The sequence below is a fragment of the Mustela nigripes genome, chromosome 12 (assembly GCF_022355385.1).
Source record: "Mustela nigripes isolate SB6536 chromosome 12, MUSNIG.SB6536, whole genome shotgun sequence".
NCBI classification, from domain to species: Eukaryota; Metazoa; Chordata; class Mammalia; order Carnivora; family Mustelidae; genus Mustela; species Mustela nigripes.
Genome location: NC_081568.1, coordinates 92,627,923 through 92,644,506, shown reverse-complemented (window position 1 = coordinate 92,644,506; position 16,584 = coordinate 92,627,923). Strand labels below are relative to the sequence as shown.

At 42.1% G+C, this 16,584-nt stretch overlaps 1 protein-coding gene across 3 annotated transcripts in view; it reads right to left on the bottom strand.

Moving 5' to 3' along the window:
• Positions 1 to 16,584, bottom strand: part of RGS7BP (regulator of G protein signaling 7 binding protein) — a 95,839-nt gene that overhangs the window by 9,677 nt on the left and 69,578 nt on the right. For 2 of the 3 annotated variants that reach the window (XM_059417951.1, XM_059417952.1), the window contains exons 4-5: positions 9,516 to 9,663; positions 3,441 to 3,511 (exon numbers count right to left, since the gene is read on the bottom strand). In XM_059417951.1, the coding sequence (XP_059273934.1) occupies positions 3,441 to 3,511; positions 9,516 to 9,663 (219 nt within the window). Of the gene's footprint in view, positions 1 to 3,436; positions 3,512 to 9,515; positions 9,664 to 16,584 lie in introns of those variants that run through there. The other variant, XM_059417953.1, reaches the window with a different exon arrangement.

Sequence of the window (16,584 nt, the reverse complement as noted above, 5' to 3'; positions counted from 1 at the left end):
CAGAGAGCCCAATGCGGGGCTCTCTGCTCAGCAGGGAGCCTGCTTCCTCCTCTCTCTCTGCCTGCCTCTCTGCCTACTTGTGATCTCTGTTAAATAAATAAATAAATAAATAAATAAATAAATAAATAAATAAATAAATAAATAAATAATACCAGTACCAGCAACAGTCATCACAATAAAGCATCTGTCCAGTGTCTGTCCTCTACAAGGTCGGGAGCAGACACAAGACCCGCGGTGCTTCGTTTAGACCCCAACAGCCCGCCGAAGTAAGTAATGGTCTTATCTCCTTTTCAGGGATGAGGACATTGAAACCAGTGGATCTTAAAACAGACTTCCAGGGCACCAAGTTGGTAAGTGGCAGAGCCAGCATTCGAACCCTTGGGTCGTCTCGTCTCCATCCCAAGTCCCATGTCCCCACCGCCCTGCGTATTTCTAGCGACAAGCGTCCAAGCTGCGGCCGGACGGCTCGCTCCTCACTCCACTCGATCTGCTTCCTGACACCGCCGCGAGGTCTCCAAGCACCACGCGCAGGGCTCAAGCCCATCAGTCTGATCCCAGGCCCTGCAGGGCGCGCTTCGCGGCAGGTGACGGACGCCCCACGCGCAGCGTCTTCCTTGCTGACACCCTGCTCCAGCCCACACGGCTCAGGCCACGCTACTTCTCGGCCTCTTCATCTGGCGTTCTCACTTCCACCTCTCCACCTTCTGCCACGCCGCTCCCCGAGCCAACAGCTCTGCTCTCCAGCTCTGCTGCCAAGTCCTCTCGGAGCCAGGCGGCACCCTGTCCTCCCTCGGCTCTGCAGTGGAAGCCAGAGGAGTCGCTTTCTGACTCCAAAAACCCTTTCCCCACCCTCGACGGAGCGCTCTCAGAAGCGAACGCCCCTCCGCAGACGTCTCCGGCCGCGCATGCTCAGTGTAAGAGCTGCGGGTCGTCCGTCCTTCAGACGCATCATCGGACCTTCCCCTCCCCCCCCAACCCCGGGCCTCCAAGTCCCGCGCATGCTCAGTGTAAGTGCTGCGGGGAGTCTTCGGTACGTAACATCAGATGCCCCCGGGCAGCCAAGTCCCGCGCAGATTTCACAAACATTTACTGTGTCGTTCTACTGTGTTCTAGGCGTTGCTCTAGATACGGAAGATACAGTAACAGTTAACAAAAGCGTGTAGAGGCCCTTCCCTCATGGAAGTTAACATTCTAGTGAAAATACCTCTCCATTCCTATGTGAAGCTGTATAGTCCCACAGAATAGCTCTGCGGACAGACTGTCTGGGATTACTGCCCAGCCTTTCTACTTACAGTCTGTGCGACCTTGACTGAGTTAGTTAACCTCTCTTTGCCTCAGTTTCCTGCCAGTTGGGAAACATCAATAGCCTTTCCCTCGAAGTTATTAGAATTAAATAAGTTTTTTTTTTTTTAAGATTTTTATTTATTTATTTAATTGACAGAGAGAGAGAGAGAGAGATCGCAAGTAGGCAGAGAGGCAGGCAGAGAGAGAGAGGAAGGGAAGAAGGCTCCCTGCTGAGCAGAGAGCCCAACGTGGGACTCGATCCCAGGACCCTAAGATCATGACCTGAGCCGAAGGCAGCGGCTTAACCCACTGAGCCATCCAGGTGCCCCAAGAATTAAATAAGTTAATACAGTTAACACATGTGAAGTATTTAGGATAGTGGTTGTGACATTGTGGCTTATAATATAAGGCATGCCTTTGGTCTTGCATCTCATTCCTGGCTCAAAGCTCCTAAAACCCTTGGAATTTCCTCAGGGATGATAGCAAAAGAGGCGTCTTTTGTTATGTTAATGAGATTACTTTCACAAAAACCACGGAAGGATGGGGGCTGGTTGCTAGGAGAACCAAAAGTGTGATTAGAGGGTTGGAACTTTCAGTCCCACCCCCCAATCTCCTGGGACAGGAGAGGAACTGAAGATTGAATTCCATTTCCAATGGCCAGTGATTTAATCAATCGCACCTATGTAATGAAGCCTCCATAAAAACCAACAAAGGACAGGTTGGGAGAGCCTCTGGGTAGGTGAACAGGTGATGTACCAAGCAGCGCACGCTGGGGAAGGGATGGAATCTGCTTGTCCTTCCCCAAACCCTATGCTTGGGTCTGACATTTGGCTGTTCCTGAGTTATACCCTGTTGTGGTAACTGCTGATCTAGTAAGTAAAATGCTTCTCTGAGTTCTATGAGCTGCTCTAGCAAATTAAATAGACTCATGCAGGGGGTCCTTGGAACTTCCAACCTGTACATCTCAAGTGGTGGAGGAGGGCGGTCTTGTAGCCCTTAACTTAGGGGATCTGGTGCTGTCCACCAGGTCATCTCAGAATTCAGATGAATTGCAGTACACCATGCTGGTGTCCACGAATTGCTTGGTGCTGTGGGAAAACTCTCCCACACATTGGAATTAGGTGCAGAATCCAGTGGCGCACTGTAAGGTCTCAATTTGTTAATTACTATTACTTCTTTTAGATAACTAAACATCTAGATGGCAGAGGAGTTTCTTTGGAAATTTCTTTTTTCATTTATTTATTTATTAAAAGATTTTATTTATTTGAGAGAGAAAAAGAGTGCACTGGAGGGAGGATGAGGGGCAGAGGGAGAGATAATTTCAAGCTGACTCCATCCTGAGTGCAGAGCCTGAGGCAGGGCTCCACAACTGATGACCCTGAAATCATGACCTGAACCCAAACCAAGAGTGGGTTGCTTAATGGACTGAGCCACCCTTTCGAAATTTCTTTAAGTGTCCTCCTCTAGGCTGTAAACTTTTTTTTGTTTTTTGTAATTTAAATTCAGTTAACTAGGTGTTACTGGTTTCAGAGGTGGGGGGGGGCGGTCAGTGATTCCTCAGTCTTATAAATAGTACCCAGTGCTCATTACCACGTGTGCCCTCCTTAATGTCCAGCTTCTTTTTTTTTTTTTTAAGATTATTTATTTATTTGATAGAGATCACAAGTAGGCAGAGAGGCAGGCAGAGAGAGAGGGGGAAGCAGGCTCCCCACTAAGCAGAGAGCCCAATGTGGGGCTCGATCCCAGGACCCTGAGATCATGACCTGAGCCAAAGGCAGAGGCTTAAACCACTGAGCTACCCAGGCGCCCCTAATGTCCAGCTTCTTAAAGGCAAGGGCCAAGTCTTCAGTTGTTTTATATTTGCTATACCTGGGATAGTGCTTTCCAGGGCTTGTCAATGAATATATGCTCTTGACTGACAGGGCCAGTAGAAGAGGCCTCTGAGGGTCAGAGTGTATCTTGGCTCTCCTTGGAGCATGACTGTGTTCTCCTGAGAGGCTCCATTTTCATTATTGTATCATTTTAAAGAGTGAGGAATGTACACTCAGTGCCTTCTATTGTTTGTGTAAAACAAATTTGTAATTTCTCGAGAAACAAGTCCCAAGGTTATCATGTTACAAACATCCTTTGCCTCAAAGAGAAATGACAAGACTTACCTTGATTTTTCAATGGTAAAGGCATAGTTTCCCTGAGTTTGCTTAAGAGGTTTTTCATTTCTCGCATGTCTCTGTAAAAGTGACAAAAAGAAAAAAAAATCAGCTGTAAGTTTTTGAAATGCAATCCCAAACAGTCTGTTCTGTGAGACAATTGAGTGACGAGAGTCTGCGCTTAATTGTACTAGCTCTAGTTTCCAGTAGGCAAATATTGAATTTATTTTGCTTTTATAAGAAAAAAATCGGAGATTGCTGGCTCTGGAAGGAATGGGAACTACTCTGGCAAACATTTCCACAGGGCATTCTGCCGAAGGAGCCCTCATCTCTGCCTTGGGTTGGACCTGGCTGAGGTCAGAGAAGAGTCTGATAATGAGGCCGGTGTTGCGAATTTCTAAGAGGGAGGTCAAGGACATGCAAGTAGGATAACAAGGGTGCTCTGGGCAAAGCGGAGGCTGGGTGATGTTGCTCTCAGGCTTTAAGGTCTGATGGCTGTCGTGGTTTTATATTGGTTCACTCGCTATTGCCTCATTACTGCGATTGAAAGTCGGTATAACACAGGTGTTAGGGATTCACAAGGCTCAGCACTGATTAAAGTGACTTGGAATAAGGGGAAACTGATGAATTCTAAAACCTTCAGAGAAGAGCTCTTCATGATGGCGGGCGTGGGGAGGGGGTGCATGGAGAGGGAAAAGAAAGGAGAGAGGGCACCTGGGACAGATGGACAGACGGACCTTCTTCTAGCCCCTCCCATGTCAGTAAGCCGCTGCATCCCTACAACATCTCCACTCTCTCATCTTAGAATATATGTGATCATAAAATCCCCCAACTGTGGAGCAGGAAGCCATGCCGAGGGCTTCTAGTTTGGGACAGGGATCAGCTGGACTTCTCAAATCCTTGGGGCAGTAGTTCTCCACATGTTCTGGTGGTCATCCCCTGGAGTTAGTGCTCTTGAAATCACAGGATGGAGTGGCAGATTTCATTTACAAGAGCAAAAGTCAGATACATCTTTTAGTTAACTCTAGAATAGGCAAACAATAGCAGCGAGTATTAAGAATTTAAGAAAGTTTTGGGGGGAGGATAGTCCAAAAGTTGAGGAAATTCTATTAACTTATTTTCCTTTTGCTGTATGAAGAAAAAAGAATCGCCATTTAACTTTAGGTTTGAAATCCCTCAGTTTCTTTCTTTCTTTAAGTAGGCTCCACACCCAGTGTGGGGCTTGAACTCACAACCCTGAGATGAAGAGTTGAATACTCTCTACCATCTGAGCCAGCCAGCGCCCCTGCCTCAGTGTATTTCTCCACACACAACTGTTCTTTTGAGTATAGTTTAAGGACCAGTTGTCCTGGGGGAGGCCAGAGACCCCATAGGGTCTTTCCTTGAGTATTGACTAACATGTAAAAAGGATCTCTTCTCAGCAATAGCTGATTAGAAAGAGAGAAAAAAAAGCAGCCTTGTGGCTCAGCTGTAGAAATAAACCTACATAAAAAAAAGAAAAAATCAGAATTCTTTTCCTTAAGTATATGTCGTTGGGGCGTTGATGCTGATAAGTCCCAAAGGTGTTTTTAGAGACAGAAGGTGCAAGCGGGGGAGGGAGGAAAAGAAAGTCAGGGCCCATACATCCAGAAAGTGCAAGGGGCACATTCTGATTTCCTATCAAATGTTCAAGGATGGATGGGCTGGGAAGTGGGCGGGCACATAGTGCAAACGGGTAAGGAACGCTGTATGTGAGACAGAGGCAAGGTCTCCCCAGAAAGCACCACTTCTCAGGCGGCTACACAGAATCACCATATGCCGAGATCCCACCCCATGAGAACCTGATACAGCTGGTTTCTGGGCATGGGGCTCAGGAATCAATGTTTTTAAAAAGCCGTCCTAGTGATTTTAATGTACAAGCCCAGGTTGAGACACACTGATCTCTTAGGGAAGAGAGAGGGAGAATTTAGGAAGGTGCCTTCCCAGACCAGGTCTCTTGTGCCTATTTTTCTTAGTCCTTCCCATTTCCTTTGACCTGAATCTGGACTTTAAGGCTGAACTTCGAAACTCGGCTACACTCTTCTTCTTCTTCTTCTTTTTTTAAATTGAGGCAAAATTGGTATATAACATTATTTAACTTTCAGGTGTACAACATTGTAAGTTGCCATCTGTGTGTCTTACAGTGATCACCACTACAAGTCTGGTTATATAAATGACCCCCTTCAACCATTTCAACCACTTCCATCCCCCACCCTTCTGCTCTGTAATCATCTACCTGTTCTCTTGTATCTATGAGTTTGTTTTTGTTTTGTTTTCCTTTGTAGATTCCACAGATGAGTGGAATCATACGGTATTTGTTTTTCCCTGTGTGTCTTATTTCACTTAGCATAATACCTTCACGGTCTATCCACATTGTTGCCAATAGCAAGCTGAGTAGTATTCTATTATAGTACACACACACACACACACCTCTTCTTTTTCCATTCATCCACTGATGAACATTTAGGTTGTTTCAATTTCTTGGTTATTGTAAATAATGCAGCAATGAACAGAGGGGCGATATATCTTTTTGAGTCAGCATTTTTGTTTTCTTTGGATAAATACCTAGAAGAGGGATAGCTGGATCCTAGGGTAATCCTATTCTCTCTCTCTCTCTTTTTTTTTAAAGAAATATCCGTACTATGTTCCATGGTGGCTGCATCAATTTACATTCTCATCAATTGGGTATGAAAGATCCCTTCTTTCCACATCCTCACCAACATTTGTTATTTCTTGTCTTTCTGGTACTAGCTCTTCTCACTGGTGGGAGGTGATACCTCATTGTGGTTTTGATTTGCATTTTCCTGATGATTAGTGATGTTGAACATCCTATGTGTCTGTTGGCCATCTGGATGTCTTCTTTGAAGAAATGTCTATTCAGATTGTCTGATCATTTTTATTTTTATTTATTTTTATTTTTTAAAGATTTTATTTATTTATTTGACAGACAGAGATCCTAAGTAGGCAGAGAGGCAGGCAAAGAGAGAGAGGAGGAAGCAGGCTCCCTGCTGAGCAGAGAGCCCGATGCGGGGCTCGATTCCAGGACCCTGGGATCATGACCCGAGCTGAAGGCAGCGGCTTAACCACTGAGCCACCCAGGCGCCCCTGTCTGATCATTTTTAAATTGGATTGTTTCTTTTACTTTGTTGTATGAGTTCTTTATGTATTTTGGATCCTAATCCTTTTATTGGACATATGATTTACAAAAATCTCCCATTCAGTAGATCATCTTTTTGTTTTGATGACCATTTCTGTCACTGTGCAAAAGATTTTCAATTTGATGTAATTCCATGTGTTTATTTTTGCTTCTGTTTCCCTTGCCTTTGGAATCAGATCCACAAAAATTACCACTGAGTCTCATGTTGAGGAGCTTACTGCCTATGTTTTCTTCTAGGAATTTTACGGTTTCAGTCTTACGTTCAGGTTTTTAATCCATTTTGAGTTAATTTTTGTGCATGGTGTAAGATAGTGGTCAAACTTTATTCTATTGCACGCAGCTGTCTAGTTTTTCCAGCTCCATTAAAAAATATATATATAGTTTTTCCAGCTCCATATAAAAAAAAATCTATTTATTTATTTATTTATTTATGAGATGAACGAGTGAGAAAGTGAGCATGAGGAGGAGCAGAGGGAGAAGCAGACTCCCTGCTGAGCAGCGAAGCCCTATGTGGGGCTTAATCCCAGGTCCCCCAGATCATGACCAGAGTTGAAAGCAGATGCTTAAAGGACTGAACCACCTAGGGGCCCCTTTTAAGCTTCATTTGTTGAAGAGAATGCCTTTTCTCCACTGTATGTTCTTGGCTCTTTTATCATAAAGTAATTGCCCATATATGTGTGGGCTTAATTCTGGGTTCTCCATTTTTCATCTCTGATATGATATTTAGGCTAATATGATACTGTTTTGATTACTGTGTTTTATAGCGTAGTTTGAAAGCAGGGGCTGTGATACCTTCACCTTTGTTCTTCTTTCTCAGCAGTGATTTGGCTACTGCAGATCTTTTGTGGTACCATGCAAATTTTAGAATTATTTGTTCTGGTTATGTAAAAACAAACAATTCACTGGAATGCTGATAAGGATCGAACTGAATCTGTAGATTGCTTTGGATAGTATGGACATTTTAACTCTGTTCTTGCAATCCGTGATCATGGAATATTTTTTCCATTTATTGGTATCTTCATTTTCTTTCATCAGTGTCTTACAGTTTTCAGTGTGTAGGTATTTCACCTTGGTTAAATTTATGCTTAGGTTTTCGACACAATTTAAATGGAATTATTTTCTTAATTCCTCTTTCTGATAATTTGTGATTAGTATATACAAATGCCATAGACTCCTGTGTGTTGATTTTGTATCCTGCCACTTAACTGAATTCATTTATTAGTTCTAACAGTTTTTTTGGAATCTTTTGAATTTTCTCTGTATGGTATCATGTCATCTGCCGATAGTGACAGTTTTGCTTCTTCCTTTATCACGCAGGATCTAAGGGTTAGAAGCCTGCTGTGGAGCACAGACCCCTCACTTCTTAGGAAAAAATTCTGTATTTTGAGACCCTGCCTCATTGTGGAACACAACACTTATGGTGGAGTCTTTTTTGGCAAGGTAGGGTCTTTGCCTCTCCTACCCATCTCAGTGCTGTCCTTTTTCTCCTTTGTTGTGGAGGCTCTGTTCATCCAATTTGTTGGTCTTTTTGTGAGGAGATTATTGTTGTATATTTGTTGGATCCATGGGAAGGAGTGAGTTCCATCTTCTTATGTCACCATCTTGAACCCAACTGTGCCCTCTCTTATTTTTATTTTTTTTTTTACCTTCTTACAAGGTCAAAAAGCTTAGATACAGCTGCTGTGCAAGGTGTCTGAAAGGGCAAATGTCTTTGCTGATCGATTATGCCCTAAATCATGGCACTCTGGCAGATAGTTCTTCCTGGGAATAGAGCAAAGCATTTTCTTCTTCATAAATTAAGATAAATCATGCCCTCACCATTTGTCTATAGCTGTATCAGACCATGCCAAACAGCTTTATTGTTTGAATTGTTAGATTTCCAAGCTTATACAAAATCCAAGTTTTATTAATAGCACATAATTACCACATGTTTCAATTTTCTATAAACACAGAAATTCAGTAATTAGCTTTAGAATTATATTACAATATGAAAGTAGAACCACAATGGCTGTAAATGCCATTGTGTGTTACATTTCTAAAAATAAAAAAATAAAATGTTCATTATCTTGTCAGTGATTCAGCTCCACACAAAGCACTCAGTGGAATTGCCCAGTATTCATTCAACTGCTTTGTGTCAGCTCTAGGGACATTAGTAGCAAAGGACATGATATCACTGTGAAGGCCAGTAAACAGGGGCCTCATCCTCCTGCCTCCCAGAATGGCATTTTTTGCATCTAGATGAGCCGTGGCACGTATTGTTATATTATTATTCCTTCCTTTTCCCAAGTGAAATTGAATCACTGTAGAATCTCTTCTTCTCTAGAAGGAAACTCCCTATCAGTGAGCTATTGTTTGTTAAGACAAATGCATTAACTGGCTTTGACCACTAAGGAGGCATTCAGCTATATTCTGGGAAAGCAAGAGAAGGGAGCTCTGTGAAAAGCTGTCAACTGGACAGAATGCTTAGCCCCTGACTGACAGCTCAGCAGGCCATTCCATACACCTGAAATGCAAGAGTCTACTGGTGACATCTTTGCATGATTTTGGATTCTTCTCCTTTAAACAAATGGAAATTTTGGTCCCTACCCAGTGGGTGAGATGTGATGGTATATAGATTCAACTTTCTCCCTTCCCAAGGAAGCACACTGTTTTCATTTCCATGGAGACACAGTGTGGTACAGTGGTATAAAAAGAGGCCTGGGAGCCTGTGACTACTGGAAATCCTGTTAGCATTCTGCTGCAGGGTTTGGACTCCTTACCTTCTTTTACCTCAATATTCTGAGATTTCTGAAATCTGAATCTGAAAGACAAAAGCTGAATCTGAAAGAGAAAAATCTCAACTTTTATAGCCCCTAAGAGTATTTGCTGGAAGAATACTGGCAGTCTATTTAAGGTAACTTCCCACTTACCTTTCAGTGTTCTCGATGTCTGTGGAAACCTGCCAGGAATGTTGCTGAATATCTACAGGGGATGATGAGGAGTCCTCTAGAGCAGGTGTTTCTGTGCTCTCCTCAATTTTGCAATCCAAACTCTTGGTTCCCCCGCCAGGCTCCTTTCCTATGTCAGGGGCAGTTGGAGGGGAGGATGTTGGTAAAAAGAAAAGGAAAAGAAATCATAAATTCAGATTCTGTAGCCAAGACACCATTGCAAGAGTCATCTGCTTTGAGTAATAGGCTCCATTAACCCTAATAACTTTCTGAATTCCAAATATAATACTAATTCAGTTTCTGAATAACATGAATATAGATATCTCTATCTCTAGCTATATAAATACATGTATTTGTGTGTGTGTGTATGTGTGTGTGTGTGTGTGCGTGTGTGTGTGTATAGCATGTTTCACAATATTCTGCAGAAGATAGTTTGAGGTCAGTGCAACAAGATCAAGGCAAAATAAGGGTTCAGTCTTTGATGGAATATGGGGTCTCTATAATCCATTCTTAGTGAGGTAGATCAGGTCACCTTGGGAGGGGGGGTTTCAGCCTGTGAAATCAAATTGATTTTTGGTTCTTGGATTCAAGGGCAACTAAGATGGCCAGGAACAGATGATAGCCCTCAGGAAGAATGGGAGCTCTGGCCCTTTTCTCTGATTCTGACCTTGGCTGTCTTGGATTCATATCTCTTAATCAAATATACATTTTGGGACCCAGTATGTAGAAAGTAGTACTATTTTAGTATGTGGGAAACAGGAAAGATTATGGACTTGACTTCCATTTCCTTGTCTTTCCAACTGCTTCTAGTTTATGCTTCTGTGAGGGTATTGACCATAATGTGCCATCAACTAAAGTGCCATGGAGTTACTGGGTAGCCGTCCATGGCAATGCACGGCCAATCCACTAGGACTGTATGTAGCATGCCTAATCTCAAGTGAAAAAATCAGTACTTTCTAGAGACAAATCTCCAAATTGGTTCAGTAATAAATTCATATGGTGTCAAATGGGAGTTATAGTCTATGGCCCAAATAGCCTCTGTTAACATCTTTGATTCAGCCATGAACTTTGTCTTCTGCAGGGTTGTGTCCTGAAATCATGGGAATGACTGATCATGAAGTCAGAGAACTGAATTTTGTCAGTTGTTCATTCACTCTTTCATTCATTTATTCACTTACAAATACTTCCCGAGTGTTAGCCAAGTATCAGGTACTGGGATTGGTGCTGGATTGTTTCTTTTACCCTTTTATGCTGTGTTATTCGTAGTGTATAGCTGCAGCTGGAGACAAGTTGTTAAGAATTTGTTATAGTCCATATCATTGAATATCCATGAGATAGCAGCTACACCAGGTTACCGCTCAGCTGTTTACCTATTCCTGATGTGTGTTTTGCATGGTTAAAAAAAAAACAACATAGGGGTGCCTGGGTGGCTCAGCTGGTCAAGCTGTCTGCCTGTGGCTGAGGTCAGGACTTCAGAGTCCTGGGATAGAGACCTGCGTCGAGCTCCCTGCCCAGTGGAGAATGAGCTGCTCCCTTCTCCCTCTGCTTCTCCCAGCCACTTAGGCTCTCTCTCCTCCCTCAAATAAATAAAATCTTAAAAAAAAAAAAAACCCAATATAAATAAAACAATAAAACAAACACACTTGTGAACAGAATGGTAAAATGTAATAGGAAGATTTTCCCTTGGATTCCTGGCTGAAGGAGACTAGCAGAAAATCTCATCCCAGGGCGCCTGGGTGGCTCAGTGGTTTAAGCCTCTGCCTTCGGCTCAGGTCATGGTCTCAGGGTCCTGGGATCAAGTCCCACATGGCGTGGAGCCCCGTGTCAGGCTCTCTGCTCAGCAGGGAACCTGCTTCCCCCCTCTCTCTCTGCCTGCCCCTTTGCCTGCTTGTGATCTCTCTCTGTCAAATAAATAAATAAAATCTTAAAAAAAAAAAAAAACAAACCTCATTCCTGACAATTCTAACCTATATGGCAGCAACACCAGGAAACAGAGACAAGCCATTAAGTGGTAATTAACTGTTCACCATTCATCAACCTATAGTTGAAATGGACCTTGGAATATTCAGCCAAAGCTCAAACACAAGTTTGCTGATGAGAACTTTTGATCCTTTTGTGTGTACTTTATGCTCATTGATCCTGAGTGATGGAACGGCTTTTCCAATTTTATGGTATGCTGTTGGGGTGAAATTTAATTAAGCACGTAATTTAGCATATTATCATTTCACAGTTGGAGGCCACTGACCTCTTAAAAGCAATTGCATTGCGCTTCCTGGGAGAGTGCAACAAATTCAGTCCATCTGCCACCCCCTGCCGGGCAGGGTTGGCCTTAGGAAGCAGTTCTGCAGGGGTGGCTGCAATCTGAGAGAGAAGCAAAAGCAGGGGAGGGGGTGTCCCTAAAGTTCTGAAGGATTGGGCCATCTGAAAGCACACATGGCTGCTGTGGTCCTTCTGTGGAGCAGAAATGCCTTGGGGAACACAGCATGGTTTGGGCAGCAAAGGGAGAGGAAGAAGACACACACACAGACCCAGTCCTCCGCGTATCCGCTTTGCTTGGCTTGGGGCCACCATAGCCCCTGTCCTGTGGTCAAAGCTTTCATTCAAATGAGGACAGGAGAGGACACAAGGTAGTGTGGTGCTCTTTCTCGGAGCCCTCTCTTTATCTCATTCATATATATATACACACATACACACACACATACACACAGAGATGATACATTTTTACATTAAAAAGGCGCAAATAGAATCCTTTCCACAAGCAGTGTGTTTACACTTACTGCCCGTAATGCTTCTACTTCTTCTATAAGACAAAGATCATTCTGTAACCTTTTCAAAGTAAAATAACGGTTCATATATTCCTGAAACACACCCGTGACACACCTGTGAGCTTGTAATGCCAAGTCATCTCCTCTTTCTCCTCCTTTTTCAGGAACTAGTTCTAACTCTGCTAATGTAGATGAACAAAAATAAAAACCTTGGATGTTGGACTTGCAGTTTAGTGCTTTCTAGCAGCTCACACAATCTCTGCAGAATTTTGATCATATGGTATCTTCTCTGGCTGAAACATCTTGAAAAGATAGAAGGGATCAGTATGAATTTAAGGGGTTTTCAATTCCATAGTATTTGTGGGGTCACGTTCACTCTGCTTGTAAGTAATAACTGCTGTCATGTACTCAGAGCACTGACTTTCTGGAGGGCATCGCTTCCCAGTATGGAGTCTGTTTATCGCCTTCATGGTACTTATCTCTTTTAGAAATTATCTTGCTTATGTATTGGTTAACAAATTAAATACATTTTTATTATATTTATTTATTTTTTAATAGTTTATTTATTTAAGAGCGAGAGCGAGTGCCTGCACAAGCAGGGGGAGTGGCAGAGGGAGAAGGAGATGCAGGCTCCTCACCGAGTAGGAAGCCCAATGCAGGGCTCTATCCCAGGCCCCAGGGAGCTGACCTGAGCCAAAGGCAGATGCTCAACCCACTGAGCCACCCAGGCACCCCGATACCTTTTTAATAGTACATAAATTTGAATATGCTTTTTTCTTGTAATTCTTTCATATCTCAAATGCTGTGTATTCATGGCTCCTGATTTCTTTGTATACCATCTCCTGGGTTCCACATCTTTAGCTTTCTTGGATTCAGTTTTCATTTTGTTGCAGCATATCCTTGACTGATGGTTTCAGAGCCTATCTGGAATGTAAAATTTTTACTCTTTAAGTAACTGAAAATACTTTTTTCTTCTATCTCTCTCTTCCCCTCTCTCTCTTTGTGCTCACACTTAAAGTTTAATTGGCTGGATGTAGAAATCTATCTTAAAAGTAAATTTCTCTCAAAGCTTATCTTATCATACCTTATCTCTTGTCCATTTCCACAGTGATTTGTATGGAGCCTGTTTATGGCTCTCTGAAAAATTTGTAGGGTATTATCTTTAAATTTTTTGATTTATGAGACAGTTCCTAAATTTGTGTAAGTGTAGCTTCTTTTTCTGTTCATCTTTGTTGGCATTTGATTGGCATTTGCAACCTTCCCCTTTTTTGTTCTGGAAATTCGCAAACCACCTGCAACCTTGCAATAACACAACGGACACCTAGATATTCTGGTCTCACCAACTGTTAACATTTAGCTGTATTTTATTTCTTTTGAATTTAATTTAATAATTTAATTTCTCTATATGTACGATATGTATATAGGTCTCATATATATAGATTATATGGATTATATGTAATTTCTATATTTAAAACTATAAATAAATATCATTTTTATGACCCATTTAAGAGTAAGTTGCAGACATTAATAACACTTTATTCTAAATACTTCAGCATGCATCTCCTAAAGAACAAGTATGTTTTCGTCCATAAGCTCAAAACAATAATTGCACCAAAAAAAAATTTAACTTGGATTAAATATCCAATACAATTTGATACAATACTATTAATTAATTTGTGGACTATATTTGCATTTCCCCAGTTGTTTCAATAATGTTTTTTCTAGCTTTTTCTTAATCAAAGGCTCCAGTTAAGGACTGTGCCTTCTATTTGGTTGTTGTTTTTCTTTCTTCTCCTGTTGTGTAGAAGAGCACCCTAGTCTTTTTGTCTCTCATGTCATTAATATTTTTGAATAAAGAGTTCAGGCTGGTTGTTTTATAGAGAGCCTTTCAGTTTGGATTTGTCTTCTTGTTTCTGCATGTCTGGGTTCAGAGTAAACATTTTTTGGCAAGTATATGACAGAAGTGATACTGTATCCTTCTTAGAGCAGTGCATCTGAAAGCTCATGAGTCACTTTGTCCCGCTGTTGTTAAGTATTATTGATTGCTTGGTTTCTGCCCAAAGCTTTCATTCCAGTGGGAAAAAGGGACCCACCATTATAGATGTACCCTATTCCCTTAGTGATTACTAAGTACTCTATGGAGTGATTCATTGAGAAGTTACAGCATTTTCAGTTTAAGTAGTTTTTCTGTTTTTCTTGATTATCTCCTTCTCTATTCTCTCCATTCTTTCAGAATTCCTCTTTCTTACTGGAGTCTCTGGAACCATCCTATATGTTTCTTGTCTTTATTTCTTTCTATTTTTTTCTTTAAAGATTTTATTATTTGTTTATTTGCTAGAGAGAGAGAGAAAGAGATGGAGAGCAAAAGCAGGGGGAGTGGCAGGCAGAGGGAGAAGCAGGCTCCCTGCCGAGCAAGGAGCCCAATGTGGGACTCATCCCAGGACCCTAGGATCATTACCCTAGCTGTCGACAGTCACCCAGTGACTGAGCCATCCAGGTATCCCCCATCTGATATCTTTCCTTCTTTCTTTCTTTCTTTTTTTAAAGATTTTATTTATTTATTTATTTGACAGAGAGAGAGAGATTACAAGTAGGCAGAGGGGGAAACAGGCTCCCTGCCGAGCAGAGAGCCCGATGCAGGGCTGGATCCCAGGACCCTGAGATCATGACCTGAGCCGAAGGCAGCGGCTTAATTCACTGAGCCACCCAGGCACCCCTGATATGTTTCTTAACTATCACCCACACTCCACATTTATTTTGGGGGCTGAATTCTGGGAGAATACCTTGACTTGATCTTATAGTTCACTATTTTAGGGTCTCAGTATATTCATTATAATAATTGTTAAGAACTGCGAAGGGTCTGAGGTTTTACTCTATCTGTGAGTTAGCCTGCCACAGTTTCATGGATCCTGGAAGAGGACTTGAGACGTCTAAGTCAGATACAAAAACAGATTGTTACTTACAGAACAGCAGTGGCCAGACTATAAGCATTTGTGTTGGTTTCTTGAGTCCTAATTCCCACAGGGAGACACAGAAAGGGCCAGATCACTACCTGTGGAACACAAGGCTATGTGACAGGAGAGGAACCCTGAGCTTAGGGATCCTGCCTTTAAAAGCATGTCTGCTCTTTGCCCCAGAGGGAAACATTTTCATTATTCTTGAATAGTCAGTATGGCCTGCCATGGGGAGAAACACTATGTCTATTTTCCAAGGCATTTACTAAGTAAATATCCTTGAAAAGATAGTATGAAACAAAGGGCAATCAGTGCCTCACTGTATAAGATGTACAGAAATGCAAGAGACTGGAGAGTTGTCTCCCAACACCAATTAACCTGTCTATTTAGTTTTTATTTGATTGATAATATTTTTATCCCCAACAAATCTGGCTGCTTCCTTTTCGTTATAGACTATTATTGTTCTATGGATATGGTAGACTCATAAATCTCTGAGAATATCGACTACATATATGTTAAATTCTTCATCTGTTCCCACTTTATGATTTTTAAATTTGTCATCCCGGGATGTGTATCCAGGTTTATCTGTGAGGATCTCTGTTTGCCGGTCACTCTGATTATAGGGAGCTCCTTCCTGTTATTGTGGAGAAGGAACAGGATGTATGGCTGCAAAACGTGTGTTTCAGGCTTGTCTTCTGGGTGTTTCTCATCTCCAGTGTAAGTTACCTGGGCACCTGCCTATTTTTTGGGCCCCCTGTCTATTCAGAGTTTTCTGTTTAAAACTTACTACTGCGAGATATACTAAGCAGTTTAGCCTGGGAAAAACGTGAGTAATGTGCTCACTTTCTTCTTCTTCTACAGCTGTCTTTATGGAGGCACAGAGTTATTTCACACTCGGCTCTGCTTTGGTGCCCCTTCTGGACAATCACACCAGATACACCAGATGTCCTCCTGGGGCGAGCAGTGATGGTCTCTGTTGGTCACTGTGGGGAAGCCCAGCCTTTTTTTTTTTTTTTTTTTTTTTTTTTAAAGCCAGCTTGTTTTGAATGCAATTTCAAACCTTGATTTCCCTGACAGCAGTTCCAGAAATCCTTCCTGTGATTTGCATTTGTTGATTCCAGCTTCAAAGTATTTCTGGAATTGATTTTATTTTTGCAGTCCTTTTCTTCTGCCTGAATTTCTTTTGTTTCTCTTTGAGTGTCTTATCAGCTATGGTTTCTCCTGTTCGTTTATATCCACCAATCCGTTCCCAAGAGCTTTGTTAGCTTTGCGAAATTCTCCAAAATTTCTGGTTTGTAGAGAGCATCCTACCTTGTTTCTCAGGGGCATAGA